Source organism: Acomys russatus, unplaced genomic scaffold (genome assembly GCF_903995435.1).
Source record: "Acomys russatus unplaced genomic scaffold, mAcoRus1.1, whole genome shotgun sequence".
Classification (NCBI taxonomy): domain Eukaryota; kingdom Metazoa; phylum Chordata; class Mammalia; order Rodentia; family Muridae; genus Acomys; species Acomys russatus.
Genome location: NW_026131734.1, coordinates 78,578 through 91,409, shown reverse-complemented (window position 1 = coordinate 91,409; position 12,832 = coordinate 78,578). Strand labels below are relative to the sequence as shown.

At 41.5% G+C, this 12,832-nt stretch overlaps 1 protein-coding gene across 1 annotated transcript; it reads right to left on the bottom strand.

Annotated features, from left to right (window-relative positions):
• Positions 1-4,307: 4,307 nt before the first annotated feature.
• Positions 4,308-5,924, bottom strand: LOC127186434 (preferentially expressed antigen in melanoma-like protein 7). Its single transcript, XM_051142810.1, has 2 exons — positions 5,596-5,924; positions 4,308-4,695 (listed from the first exon to the last, which is right to left on the bottom strand). Exons 1-2 carry the CDS (start codon positions 5,922-5,924, stop codon positions 4,308-4,310), a joined length of 717 nt encoding a protein of 238 aa, XP_050998767.1.
• Between the last annotated feature and the right edge of the window lie 6,908 nt (positions 5,925-12,832).

Below are 12,832 nucleotides of genomic sequence, written 5' to 3'. Positions count from 1 at the left end.
TAGAGCCAGTCTGAGGCTCACCTCACAGGGAAAACTTGTGTCATCTATGTAACAAAGATTTTTTTCTTTTCCTCTTTCTTTTTTCTTTTAAGTTTTTTTTTTTTAAATTTGGGAGCAGCTCTTCATATAGTTCTTCTAAAGAATCCATGAATATATATATAAAAGGGTGATTTATTAGAATAGGTTAAGGCTATGGTCCAGGTAATCCAACAATGGCTGACTATGAATGGAAGGTTCAAGAACCCAGTAGTTGTTCAATCAATGAGACTGCATGTCTCAGCTGATCTTCTGTATGCAGGAATCACTAGGAAGTAGGCTCTAATGCCAGTGAAGGAAAGAACCTGTTAGTGAGAGTAAACAAATAAGTGGTGAGCTTTCTTCTTTCAAGTCATCTATATAGGGTGGCAGAAGATGGTGTAGCCAGATTAAAGGTGTGTTTTCAAATCTCTAAGACCAAGATTAGATCTGAGTTTCCAATTAATAGGATTTAACTAAGAAGAAATAATCCCAGCCTAGCAGTGGTGGCACATACCTTTAATCTTAACACTTGGGAGACAGAGGCGGGCAGATCTCTGTGAGTTCCTGGACAGCCTAGTTTACAGAGCAAGTTCCAGGACATCCAACACTACATACAGTGAAACCCTGATTAAAAAGTAAGAAATAAAGAAAGAAACAGGAAAAGAAAAAAAGAAAATGAAAGAAAAAAGCATCCCTTATAGGTGAGCCTCACAGATATGCCCAGCAATTTGGGTTTCTTTCCTTCAAAGAACCAGCCCTTGGGTCCATCGATTGTTTGAATTGCTCTTGTTTCTAATTTATTGGTTTCAGCTGTGAGTTTGATTATTTTTATCTGTCTACTCCTCTTGAATGTATCTGCTTCTTTTTTTTTAGGGTTCCCAGATGTGGCATTAAGTTGCTTGAATGACATGTTTCCAATCGCTTTATGAAGGCACTTAATGCTATGAAATTTCTTCTTAGCACCATGAATTTTGGTATGTTGTATCTTAATTTTTATTGAATTTTAGGAAGTCCCTAATTTCTTTCTTTAATTTTTCTCTGACCCAGTTAATATTAAGTAGAGAGTTGTTCAGTTCCCATATGTGTGTAGGCTTTTAAATTTTTTCTGTTGTTGTTGAGGTATAGTTTTAACCCATGTGGTCTTATAGGCTACAAGGTTTTATTTCAATCTTTTTGCATCTGTTGAGGGTTTTTTGTGACCTACTATATGGTCAGTTGTGGAGAGAGTTCCATGAGGTGCTGAAAAGAAGGTATAACATTGTTTTGGGATGAAAAGTTCTGTAGATATCTGTTAGGTCCATTTGATTCATGACATCTGTTAGTATCATTATTTCTCAGTTTAGATTCTGTTTCATTGACTATCATTTGGTGAAGTGGGGGTGTTGAAGTTCCCACTATTAATGTGTGGGGATTAATGTGTTGTTTAAGCTTTATCAATGTTTCTATTACAAATGTAGGTGCCCTTGTGTTTGGGGCATAGGTATTCAGAATTGTGATGTCATCTGGTTGAGTTTTCCTTTGATGAGTATGATGGGTCCTTCCTCATCTTTTGATTATTTTTAGTTGAAAGTTTATTTATTTAATTTTTTGTTTTTAATTTGTTCACTTTCCATCTCTATTGTTATCCCATCCCTCATCACTTCTCAATCATACCCTCCTCCCTCATACTGTCTTCCTTCCTACCCTACCCTCAGAAAAGTGAGCCCTCCTCCCATAACGTCTGACATCAACCTATCAAGTCTAAACTCATCTGTCTGTATCCTCTTCCTTGTGGCCTGGCAAGTCCGTCCTACCAGAGGCAAATAATCAATGTGTGGGGGTCAATGTCTATGTCAGAAATAGTCCCTACTCCCCATATTATTGAACCCGCAAGGAAACTGTGCTGCCTATCAAGTACATCTGAGCAGAGGGTCTAGGTCCAACCATATACAGTCCTTAGTTGGTACACCATTCTCTGCATCAACCTCCTCCTCTGCTCAGATTTGTTGGCTCTCTTCATCTCCTTTCAGAACTCCTGATTCCCTCCTGGTCACTCTATTCTCCAACTCTTCCATAAAACTTCCTGTGTTCCACCACAAAGTTTTGCTGTGTGTCTCAGCATCTGCTTGGATCTCCTGCTGGGTGGAGTCTTTAAGAAGACCTCTATACTAGACTCCCTTCCTGTTTCTTCTCTTCAACTGATTCTGATGTCTCCTTCATTTTCCCTTGTTAATGTGAGTTAAGCATTCTCCCTAGGGTCCTCATTTTTATTTAGTTTCATAGGTCCATGTATTATAGTGTGGTTATTCTGTATTATTGGCTAATATCCACTTATTTATTTATTTTTTAGAAAATACTTTCTATTAGTTACTTTCTTACATATACATTTATATTATTACACATATATAAAATAAACTACATATAGCAAGAAGAACCAGTGAACAATCAGGAATATATTCATGTTACATTCATAGTGTTTTGGCTGTTTGTATTTGGCAACACTGAAGAAAACATTTTCCTATGTCCGTGAGTCTAAAGTTCTGAATGTAACTCAATGTCTACTATATCTCATCTCTGTCAACTTAAAGCATCTATCTATACCTAAAACATCTTAACTCCTAAACAGCTAAGCTTAATTGTGAAACTAATTTATTTGGTCTTCACCGCATCAGAGACTTGAGAAGGAGTAAAATTAATTACTTGAGTAAACAGGAAGTGCAGGTTAGCTGCTTCCAAATTAAAGAAAAATGACAGAGACAGTTTGCTGCCTGGAGAGTCACCCATAACTCTCTAAAACGTTGGAGCATCTGATGAAGGTTACAGGGATGAGGAAACAGAATCTTGACCTGAAGATGGACCCAGCTTGGAAACAGAAGGTGAAGGCAATGAGTCCCCTGACAGGGAATATAGGTGCTGAATTTACTCCATTGTCTAAAAGAACACCTGAGAACATGGAGATTAGGGTTTCCAGGAATTCCTAAGGCATGAAGAAACTGATTTGAGTGTTTCTACCTGTCTGTGGATGAATTAATCTGGAAAGGGGTCAGACTGTCAGGGGAAGGATATAGTATGCATTCTACTTCTGTGAATAAATTTTGTTCTGGGGGCCACAATTACACGGTTGATGCTTTATGGTCACATTATGTCTTAGGGTAGCCTACCTCTGTGAGCTCTGATGGAACTATAAGTTGTGTCAACTACTTTCCCCCTCCCCATTTCTAGAATCTCTTAATGATCAGAGTCTTCTGTAAGAATGCCACTATGCTCATTATTGCTTCACCACCCAGGAATGGTTCTATACAGAGGGTGATTTTCAAAAGCCCTTTGCAAATTTTAGATTGTACAGAGTTAGCAGGAATCAAAATGATTTGAGAACATTGGAATTTTAAAAATAGAGGTCTATGAAAATAGAGAGTAATTAAAATTATTTTATTGCTATATGATACAGTGACAAAGACAGCTCACAACTGAACAGTTAACAACCAGGTCTCTGGTTAGTCAGTTCTCTAGGGAAGGACTTTGGATAGAGCCTTTTCAAATATGTGCACAGCACCTTCTATCTGTAATGTAAAAACCCTGCCAGTCTCTAAACCAGTCTTCACAGGGTAGCAGTTCTGCACTGTTCAGTTCAGTTTGACAATTCTGTTCACATGACCCACAAAATGGCCAAGCAGTGGGATGTAAGGAAGAGAAGACAATGCCATAAATTACTTCAGTGCATTTTGATACCAACAGGTATTAGACCATAATTTCCTTGACCATACTTCATGAGGTCACAGGATGTCCTGACAGTAAACGTAAAACTGAGGTCAGTGATAGAGTAGCACACCAGAGGAGAGCATTCAGGTTCATAGACTGACCATGTATTTGCAGCACGGCAAAGCCACTGGTGCACCTGTCCTGTTAGAGGTACATTTAGAAATGCAGATTTATTATTCTGAATCAGACACCTGTCCCCATTGTTCCACTGCTTTTCATATCATGACAACTTCAGTGTACTGAGTGTGTCAAACACCATTTTGATTCCAATGCACCAAACTGTGTCTTAAGCCACATATTGTGCAACTCCTTGATGAATGTATTCCTGCTCGACTTTGATATCTCAGCATTCAGAAGCAAGACTCTCTTGTTTACTGCCAACATTGGCATAGTTTGGTCTTCAAGTCATAGACACAGCGCTGACAACATTCAGGGCAAATGACTGTAGCAAAGGTGATTGTCTTCAGCTGCCTTTTAACCACAATTATTTCCAGGAGCTCAGGACACAACTGGGAGATTTTGTTCACGAGGATATACTGCAGCTGATTATATCACTCTACAGGGGCAGTGTAGAACTCTACAGTCAGCTTGTTTAGATTGACCTTGCAGTGCAGAAGGTCCTTCAGTACAGCCATGGAGAAGTTATTGTCATAGAAATTGACCCTGGTGAGCTGGAAGCACTGGCTTAGAGCAGGCAGGAGGAAACTGATGTGAGAGTCCTCCGGGTTGCAGTGCTGTAACTCCGGGGTCCTCAAAAAATCGGCTACATTCTTTAGAAGAAGTTGGAGACCTGTGGGATGTGACGTGGATAACACTATATCATTGAGGTTCAGATATTTCAGTTGACGGAGGCTCTGACACCCTGACAAGTGTTTCAAGAGTGACTGTGAGAGATGGCTGTGAGTGATAGACAAGGATTCCAATGGGGTCTTCAGGTATCTAGGGAAAAATCAAGAAAGAAGTTCTGACTCATGTTGTTGGAGGATGTTACTAAGGTTGACACTGAATGGGGGAACCACATATGCAAAGTCTATCTGCTTTTACACTGAACATCATCACTGAGGTACAGACTGAAGGTGTTTGCTCATATCACTATCTCCTGAGGCATAGCACTGTCAGGTGGGATGGTCTCAGAACACAGATATGCAACTTCCTATCCTCACTCTGTCAGAGAACTAGAGCTTTCCACATCATGCCAGAGACCATACCCAGAAATGATTATCACAGAAAGGTTTTGACAAACTCGTGGCACATATCCAACAGTGTTTATCCTTGTCTTTACTATTTAGAACTGTATCCCTGATTTCAGTTCTCCACCTTAAAGCAGATGAAAATGCACACCAAAGTCACCAGTTCCCATCTACTAAGTCCTACCTTGTATTCAAGATATCCTTCTCTAAAAGGAAATTAGAGGCTGAGAGGCATCAACAGAGGAATAAACTGTTTTCTGTTCACAGACATCTGTGTACAGAACTTGACTATGTACCAAAACTGTGGGCCTTCTCCAGCTTAAGGCTGTGGCCTATTTCCTTTTATATTCTTAGACAGGATCCCAAAGAGGAATATCCAAAGGGCACTCACTGCATCTGACCCAACAGTGAAGTTGACATACTTGCAATGCAGCTCTCTGCATTTACTACCTCAGCTGAAACTCTGCTAAATACATGGGAACTGAACCAATGACCTCAGTTCAGAAGGAAATAATGCACACTGAGATATTTTCATGACTCATAAGGTGTAGAATCCACTGTGGGTGCCACCCCACAGGTGCACACTAATGCTCAAAGTAGAGGGAAAAATTTGCTGATGGAGCAGAAAGGGCTCACCATCATTCCTTACCTGCAAAACTGTTTCACATGGTCAGTGGAAAGGTAGATCCAATTCATGGAGAGATGCTGGAGACAGTTCAATTTGGAGAACTGAGCAAGGAACTTGGAGGCAGAATTCTTCTCTCTGTCTGCCAATGTATTTACAACCCTGTCCGAATTCAAGTAGATGTGATGTAGATGGAATTTGGGGAGATTTCTCATATGGCCAAGGCAAGGTGCAAAGTGACGCAGGAAGGACAGGACCTGGTTGGTAAATAGTTCCAATTCCTCAATGTAGTGTGGCTTGAAAATGTCCAAGACATCCCTGATGATTTCCACAGGAAAGGCACATATCTTCATCTCCAGAGAACACAGATGAACAGAGCGCTTTCTCTGCTGAGGCCATTATAAACAAGTACGCTTGGTGTTCTTTCAACTGGAAGTAGAGGCTGAGGTCAGTGGCCACCTGCAAACATCGCTTCTGGGCATATCTATGAATGCGATTTGTAACTTGCTTCTCTCTCACAGTCTCTACTGAGGAGGATCCATCCTCTCCTCCAGACCATACATCCTAGAAATCCTGGTACACATTCCATAAGTCGAGCACTTGAAGCTTGTACCTTCTATGAGGGGATAAGAAAAAGTTGCATAATGTAAACCAGAACCAACATGGAGGCAGTTTTTACCCTAATTTTCTAATGTCAGTTCCAATGTAGAACTGCACACAGGCCAGGCAAGAACTCTTTGCCTGAGCTACATCTGGAGGCATGTCCTGCATGCCTCCATTCAGTGTCTGTGGACTTGTTTCTTACACATGAAATATGTCTGGACTCGTCCCTTCCATCTCTAGTGTCTGTAGGAGAGACAGGGAAAAGCTCCTCCTACTAGGGCTACATCTGGTCTGAGGTGTCCTAAATTCCTGACTGTCATTTATACCAGCTGTCAATTTGAGTAGTAGTTCTACAGGCCTCCAAGCCATGGACATCAGAATCGTCTCTACAGTTTGACCCCATTCCCCCTGACCCCACCTGTCTCTCACCACTAGCCCAGTGATTTCCCTTCTAGCCTCTTTGGGCCTTGCTTATCTGGGATGAGCCTACTGCATCAGCAGAATGTCTATATCATCAAGCACAGCTTTCAATGTCTCCACTTCAGTGATCTTCATCACTATCCCCACAGGGAGGCATGGAAAGGGCCAGGCTGCCAACATTGACTTTAATATCTTTGTTGTGTCTGCCATGGATGGCCTGCTTGAACAGTGTAGGGTAGAGCTCAATGGGCAGGGACTTGAGAGCAGAGATGGACCAAGCATCATTCCTCAGCAGCCCCTGCATGGCACGAATATGGGAGTGTTGTACATGCTCATCCTGATGGATAGATATTTTGACAGAGGGACCCATTCAAGCATTAAAGAGACATAGTTTCAGGCTAAGTCTGGAAATTCCTCTTTGTCAATATCACAGCAGCCAGAATGCTAGAATCCATCTAGATCTCAGACTGCCCAATCATCCAATCTGGGGATCTCAAAGCCAAATATTCATCACTCTCATCATATAGGTTCTCTTATAAGCCACCACATAGGCACAAAATGCCCATGGTCCTACCAGGTACCCAGCGCTGCTCCTCTGGATCTCATGCCTAGTCATAAGGGTTACTAAGAGACATACAGTTTTACCAGACTCTTGTTACAGGAAAAGATACTGAACAACTTTCCAGGCCCTCAAGAATGCACACTGTGAGGTGACATGTCTATCACACACATATCATGCTTTGCCCTTTCAGTAGATCCATCCTGGGAAAGACCATGAAGAATATGTGAGACACCTGTCAGCCTGCACCATCCTCTGTGCCCTTGGAGCCCAGTGAAGTAATTTGCAGAATGCTATAAAAATGCCACAAATTCATAGCCACCTGGCTACACACTTAGACCATACCTGAAATACAAATGTCAGGGAGACATGCAACTTTCTGAAATCCCTACTACGAAATGAGAGCACCTGCAAAAAGTGAGTCTTAGATGAGAATCCAAGTGTCCAGAAACTACAAGGAAGAGAATTACCCATGTTGATGTGGTCAAGGGAAAAAAGAAGTGAGAAAACACTTCATCAATATTCTTAAGTTTATGTTTACACTTTTACCCATGGTATTACCTGCAAAGAAGTCTGGAGTAGAATTGCCTATGCTTCCAAACATGAATTGATCTCATTAGATAACCAATACTTGTGGCAACTCAACATGTTCCTGCCTGTGAAGAGGAGCCTTGGGATTGTCTTTTCCCACTGATAATTAAGGGCAAGTGCAGATGCTTTAAAACACTGCATAGATGCCACACAGCATAACAAGAACCTATAATTCCAGGTGTTTGGAGAAAGACAAAGGAGGATTCTGGGTCAATCTAAATTATATGTTGTATTTCAGGTTAGGGATACAAGTAAAATGATATTTTAAATGTCAGACTGATGTGGTGGTGCCCGCCTGTGATCCCAGCAATCTGGGATCCAGAGAATGTAAACCTCTGTCTACATTTAGATCAGGACAGCCTGATCTAAAACATGAGTCCAGATTAGTCAAGACAACACAGAGGAATCCCTTTATTATTACTTATAATGTGCTTCAATGTGTGCCTAAATGCCAGAGGAGGGAACCAAACCCAATTATAGATGGTTATGAGCCATCATGTGATTGATGGGAATTGAAATCAGGACCTTTGTAAGAAGAGCCAATGCTCCTAACCTCTGACCCATTACTCTAGCTCCAAAATTCTTTCTCTTAAAAAACAAAACAATGACTGGAGAGTAGCCTCATGGATAAGAACACTGGTCACCATGAGTTTTAAAGTTACTCCGGACACCCAAGGCAACACAGAAATCCCTTCTCTATGAACAACCAAACACACACACACACACACACACACACACACACACACAAAATCAACACCATTCCCCTCAAAAAGAATTTCAAATGTCTTCATTGAAGTTCTTCCTTAAAGATGTTTGTTCCCACTGCACATGCCTTTGACATTCAGTCACATTCCCAGGTCAATTATTTTACTGTTTGTTTAGTTATATGTAGAGTTCTATCTTCCCCATGCAGCCCAGTCTACCCTGGAATGTGATCTTCTTTTGCTCAGTACATTACTTACTTTACTTTGAGTTTAAAGGTGTGGCTGCTGTGAGATAATTGGGTCCTATTTTGCACAAACACACACACACACACAGACACACATGTCTCTCAGATGGTAGTAGTAAAATAGACAGTCTGAAGCAACCCCATTCCTAGAACCTTGGTTTCTACCAGCCTGGACCCGTGGTCTCGGTGCATGAAGCCATCCCCAGCACTCTTTGTAGTTTACATTTAAGAGAAAAATTCAGTTCATACACCTGCGAAACCATTATCTGTGAAACATAATTTAAGATACTGCAGAGGGATTGAATTAGAAAGAAGGTCCTAGCTCATATTTCAGAGTGAGCCTAGAACCCTGGACAGAGCCAAAGGTTCTAGAGTTCAAGGTCAGCTTTGCTTAGTTGAGACGCTGTCTCTTAAATCTCAAGAGAACAAAGAAACAAACATGAACATTCCCAGGTAGTGACCAGTTCTCTTTAAAACCAAATTATACACACACTTGAAAATTTTAAATTGAGCTGATCGTGGTGGGACACGCCTTGAATCCTAGCACTCTGGAGGCAGAGACAGGTGAAACACTGTGAGTTCAACACCAACGTGGTCTACACAGTGAGTCCAGGACAGCCAAGGCTAACACAGAGAGACCCTGTCAAAAAACAAAACAAACTCACAAACAAACAAACTAAAAAAATTTCTAAATTGGAAATGGAGTGTTGCTTGGTGGTAATAAGGCTAGCCCAGCTTTCTAGAAGCCTCCTGATGGAGGGATTGACTTACTTGGTAAGAACACTGGTGACTAGGTTACTGTTCTCAGCAAGGTCAGGCAGAAACTCCAAGCTCGGGGAATCTGATGTTCTACTAAATCTCCTCTGAGCCTTTTATACACCTTCCACCTTGCCCCTCCTCATGGAGCCCCGCCTCCCATCCAGAAGCTCCTATCTGATTGATCCAATAAATCTACACCCACCCAACTCTACTGAACTTTAAAATTGCCCTACTGTAGGTTGCTTGAAATAAAAACCGCTAATCTAGAATGTCAAGATTCTGATGGATGTGGTGGTGGCACACAACTATTGTACCAGCACTTGTAAGGCAGAGGCAGGCAGAACGCTGTTAACTCATGGCTAGCTAGGTCTGGAAAAGAACTCCCAAGACAGCCAGAGCTGCAAAAAGTAACCCTACCTGGGGAAAACAATATATAGAGGCTCAGGTAGAGCTCTGAAAGAAGCAAGAGAATTTTATTCAGAGTACACAAACCAGTTCAGGGTGATTCGCCCATCTGTTCTCTTCTTTAATTTTGTTTGTCTTTCTTTCTTGGTTCCCCTGATGCCCCACGAGACAGGTGTTCTATGGGTAGCCTTGGGTGTCCTGGACTCGTGTTTGTAGAGCGAGCTTACCTAGACCTTATATCTTCTATGTGCCTGCCTTTGCCTCCTGAGTGCTGGGATTAAAGGCCTATGCAAGGATACCTGTCTCTGCCCTTCTGTTCTTCTTATCCAGGTTCATTGGTGAATATAATTAGATAAAAATGTGTTGAGAGTTGAGCGTTGTGGTGCAGGTCTATAAACCAAGCTAAAAGGGCTAGAGGCCGAGAGATCTCAGGAAGATCTTGGCAAAACTTGAGTCTTGGATGAGAAGCCAAGTGTCCAGAGGCTTCAAGAAGAAGGATTCTGCATATTGAATTGAGGTCCAGAGCAAGAAAGGAAATTGAAAAAAAAAAAAAAAAAACAAAAAAAAAAATACCCAAACAAACCAAACACTGAACATACACATGATTTTGTTTAAATTTTTACCTAGGGTATGTTTCCTGCAATTGTCTCCCCTTCCCAACTTGAATGGGTCTCATTAGAAAGCCTGTGCTTAGGCCAAGTCACCATGGCCATGCAGTGATGAGGAGATTTGGGATTGTGTATTTTTCCCACCATGACTGGCAAGTTCAAGTGATTCAGAACACTGCATAGACACCACATAGCATAGAAGAACCCAAAACCCCACCTTCTTGGAGCAAGAAAAAGGAGGATTCTATGTCAGGTTAATCCATAAGGTGTATTTCAAGGTAGTCCAGATTAGGGAAATCAATTAAAGTAAGATTTTAAATGTCAGCCTGGTGTGGTGGTGCACATCTGGGATCCCAGCAATCTGAGATTCAGAGAAGGTAGATCTCTGTGAGTTCAAGATAGCCTATTTAAAACAGGTGTTCAGATTAGCCAAGACAGCACAGAGAAATCCACCCCTCCTTTTAAAAATTATTTATACTGTATTCTCCTCGCATGTGTGCCAGTATGCCAGAAGAGGCCAATAGATCCCATCATACATGATTATGAGCGACCATGTGGTTGCTGGGAATTGAACTCAGGACTGTTCTTAGAACAGCCAATGCGCCTAAACTTTGACCCCTTGCTCTAGCCACAATATTCCTTATCTGGAAAAACAAAACAATGTCCGGAGAGTAGCCTCATGGATAAGGATAAGAACACTGGGAACCATGGGTTTTTAAGGTTACTTCAGGACAGCCAAGGCAACAGAGAAATCCCTTCTCTATCAACAACAACAACAACAACAAAAAAAACCACCAAAAAAGTCAACACCATTCCCCTCAAAAAGAGTTTAAAATGTCTTAATTGATGCTCTTCTTTAGTGGTGTTTCTTCCCACTGCACATGCCTTCTGAAATTCAGTCACATTCCCGGTCATTTATTTGACTTTTTGTTTAGTTGTATGTAGAGTTAAGTTTTCCCCATGCAGCCCAGTATCCCCTGTAATGTGATCTTCTTTTACTCAGTACATTATTTACTTTACTTTGACTTTAAAGGCGTGGCTGCTGTGAGATAATTGGGTCCTATTTTGCACAAACACACACTCACACACACACACATGTCTCAGATGATAGTAGTAAAATAGACAGTCTGAAGCAACCCCATTCCTAGAACCTTGGTTCCCACCAGCCTGGACCTGTGGCCTCTGTGTATGAAGCCATCCCCAGCACTCTTTGTAGTCTACATTTAAGAGAAAATTCAGTTCATACACCTGCAAAACCATTATCTGTGAAACATAATTTAAGATACTGCAAAAGGATTAAATTAGATCAAAGACCCTAGCTCATATTTCAGAGTGAGCCTAGAACCCTGGACAGAGCTAGAGGTGCTAGAGTTCAAGGTCTACCTTATTTAGTTGAGACCCTATCTCTTAAATCTCAAGAGAACAAAGAAACAAACAGGAACATTCCCAGCTAATGACCAGTTCTCTTTAAAACCAAATTATACACACACTGAAAATTTTAAATTGAGCTGATCGTGGTGGGACACGCCTTGAACCCTAGCACTCTGGAGGCAGAGACTGGTGAAGCATTGTGAGTTCAACACCAACATGGTCTACACAGTGAGTCCAGGACAGCCAAGGCTAACACAGAGAGAACCTGTCTTAAAAAACAAAACAAACTCAATCAAACAAACAAACTAAAAAAATTTCTAAATTGGAAATGGAGTGTTGCTTGGTGGTAATAAGGCTAGCCCAGCTTTCTAGAAGCCTCCTGATGGAGGGAGTGACTTACCTGGTAAGAACACTGGTGACTAGGTTACTGTTCTCAGCAAGGTCAGGCAGAAACTCCAAGCTCGGGGAATCTGATGTTCTACTAAATCTCCTCTGAGCCTTTTATACACCTTCCACCTTGCCCCTCCTCATGGAGCCCCGCCTGCCATCCAGAAGCTCCTATCTGATTGATCCAATAAATCTACACCCACCCAACTCTACTGAACTTTAAAATTGCCCTACTGTAGGTTGCTTGAAATAAAAACCGCTAATCTAGAATGTCAAGATTCTGATGGATGTGGTGGTGGCACACAACTATTGTACCAGCACTTGTAAGGCAGAGGCAGGCAGAACGCTGTTAACTCATGGCTAGCTAGGTCTGGAAAAGAACTCCCAAGACAGCCAGAGCTGCAAAAAGAAACCCTGCCTGGGGAAAACAATATATAGAGGTTCATGTAGATCTCTGAAAGAAGCAAGAGAATTTTATTCAAAGAACACAAACCAGTTCAGGGTTGATTCACTCTTCTGTTCTTTTCTTTAATTTTGTTTGTCTTTCTTTCTTGGTTCCCCTGATGCCCCACGAGACAGGTGTTCTATGGGTAGCCTTGGGTGTCCTGG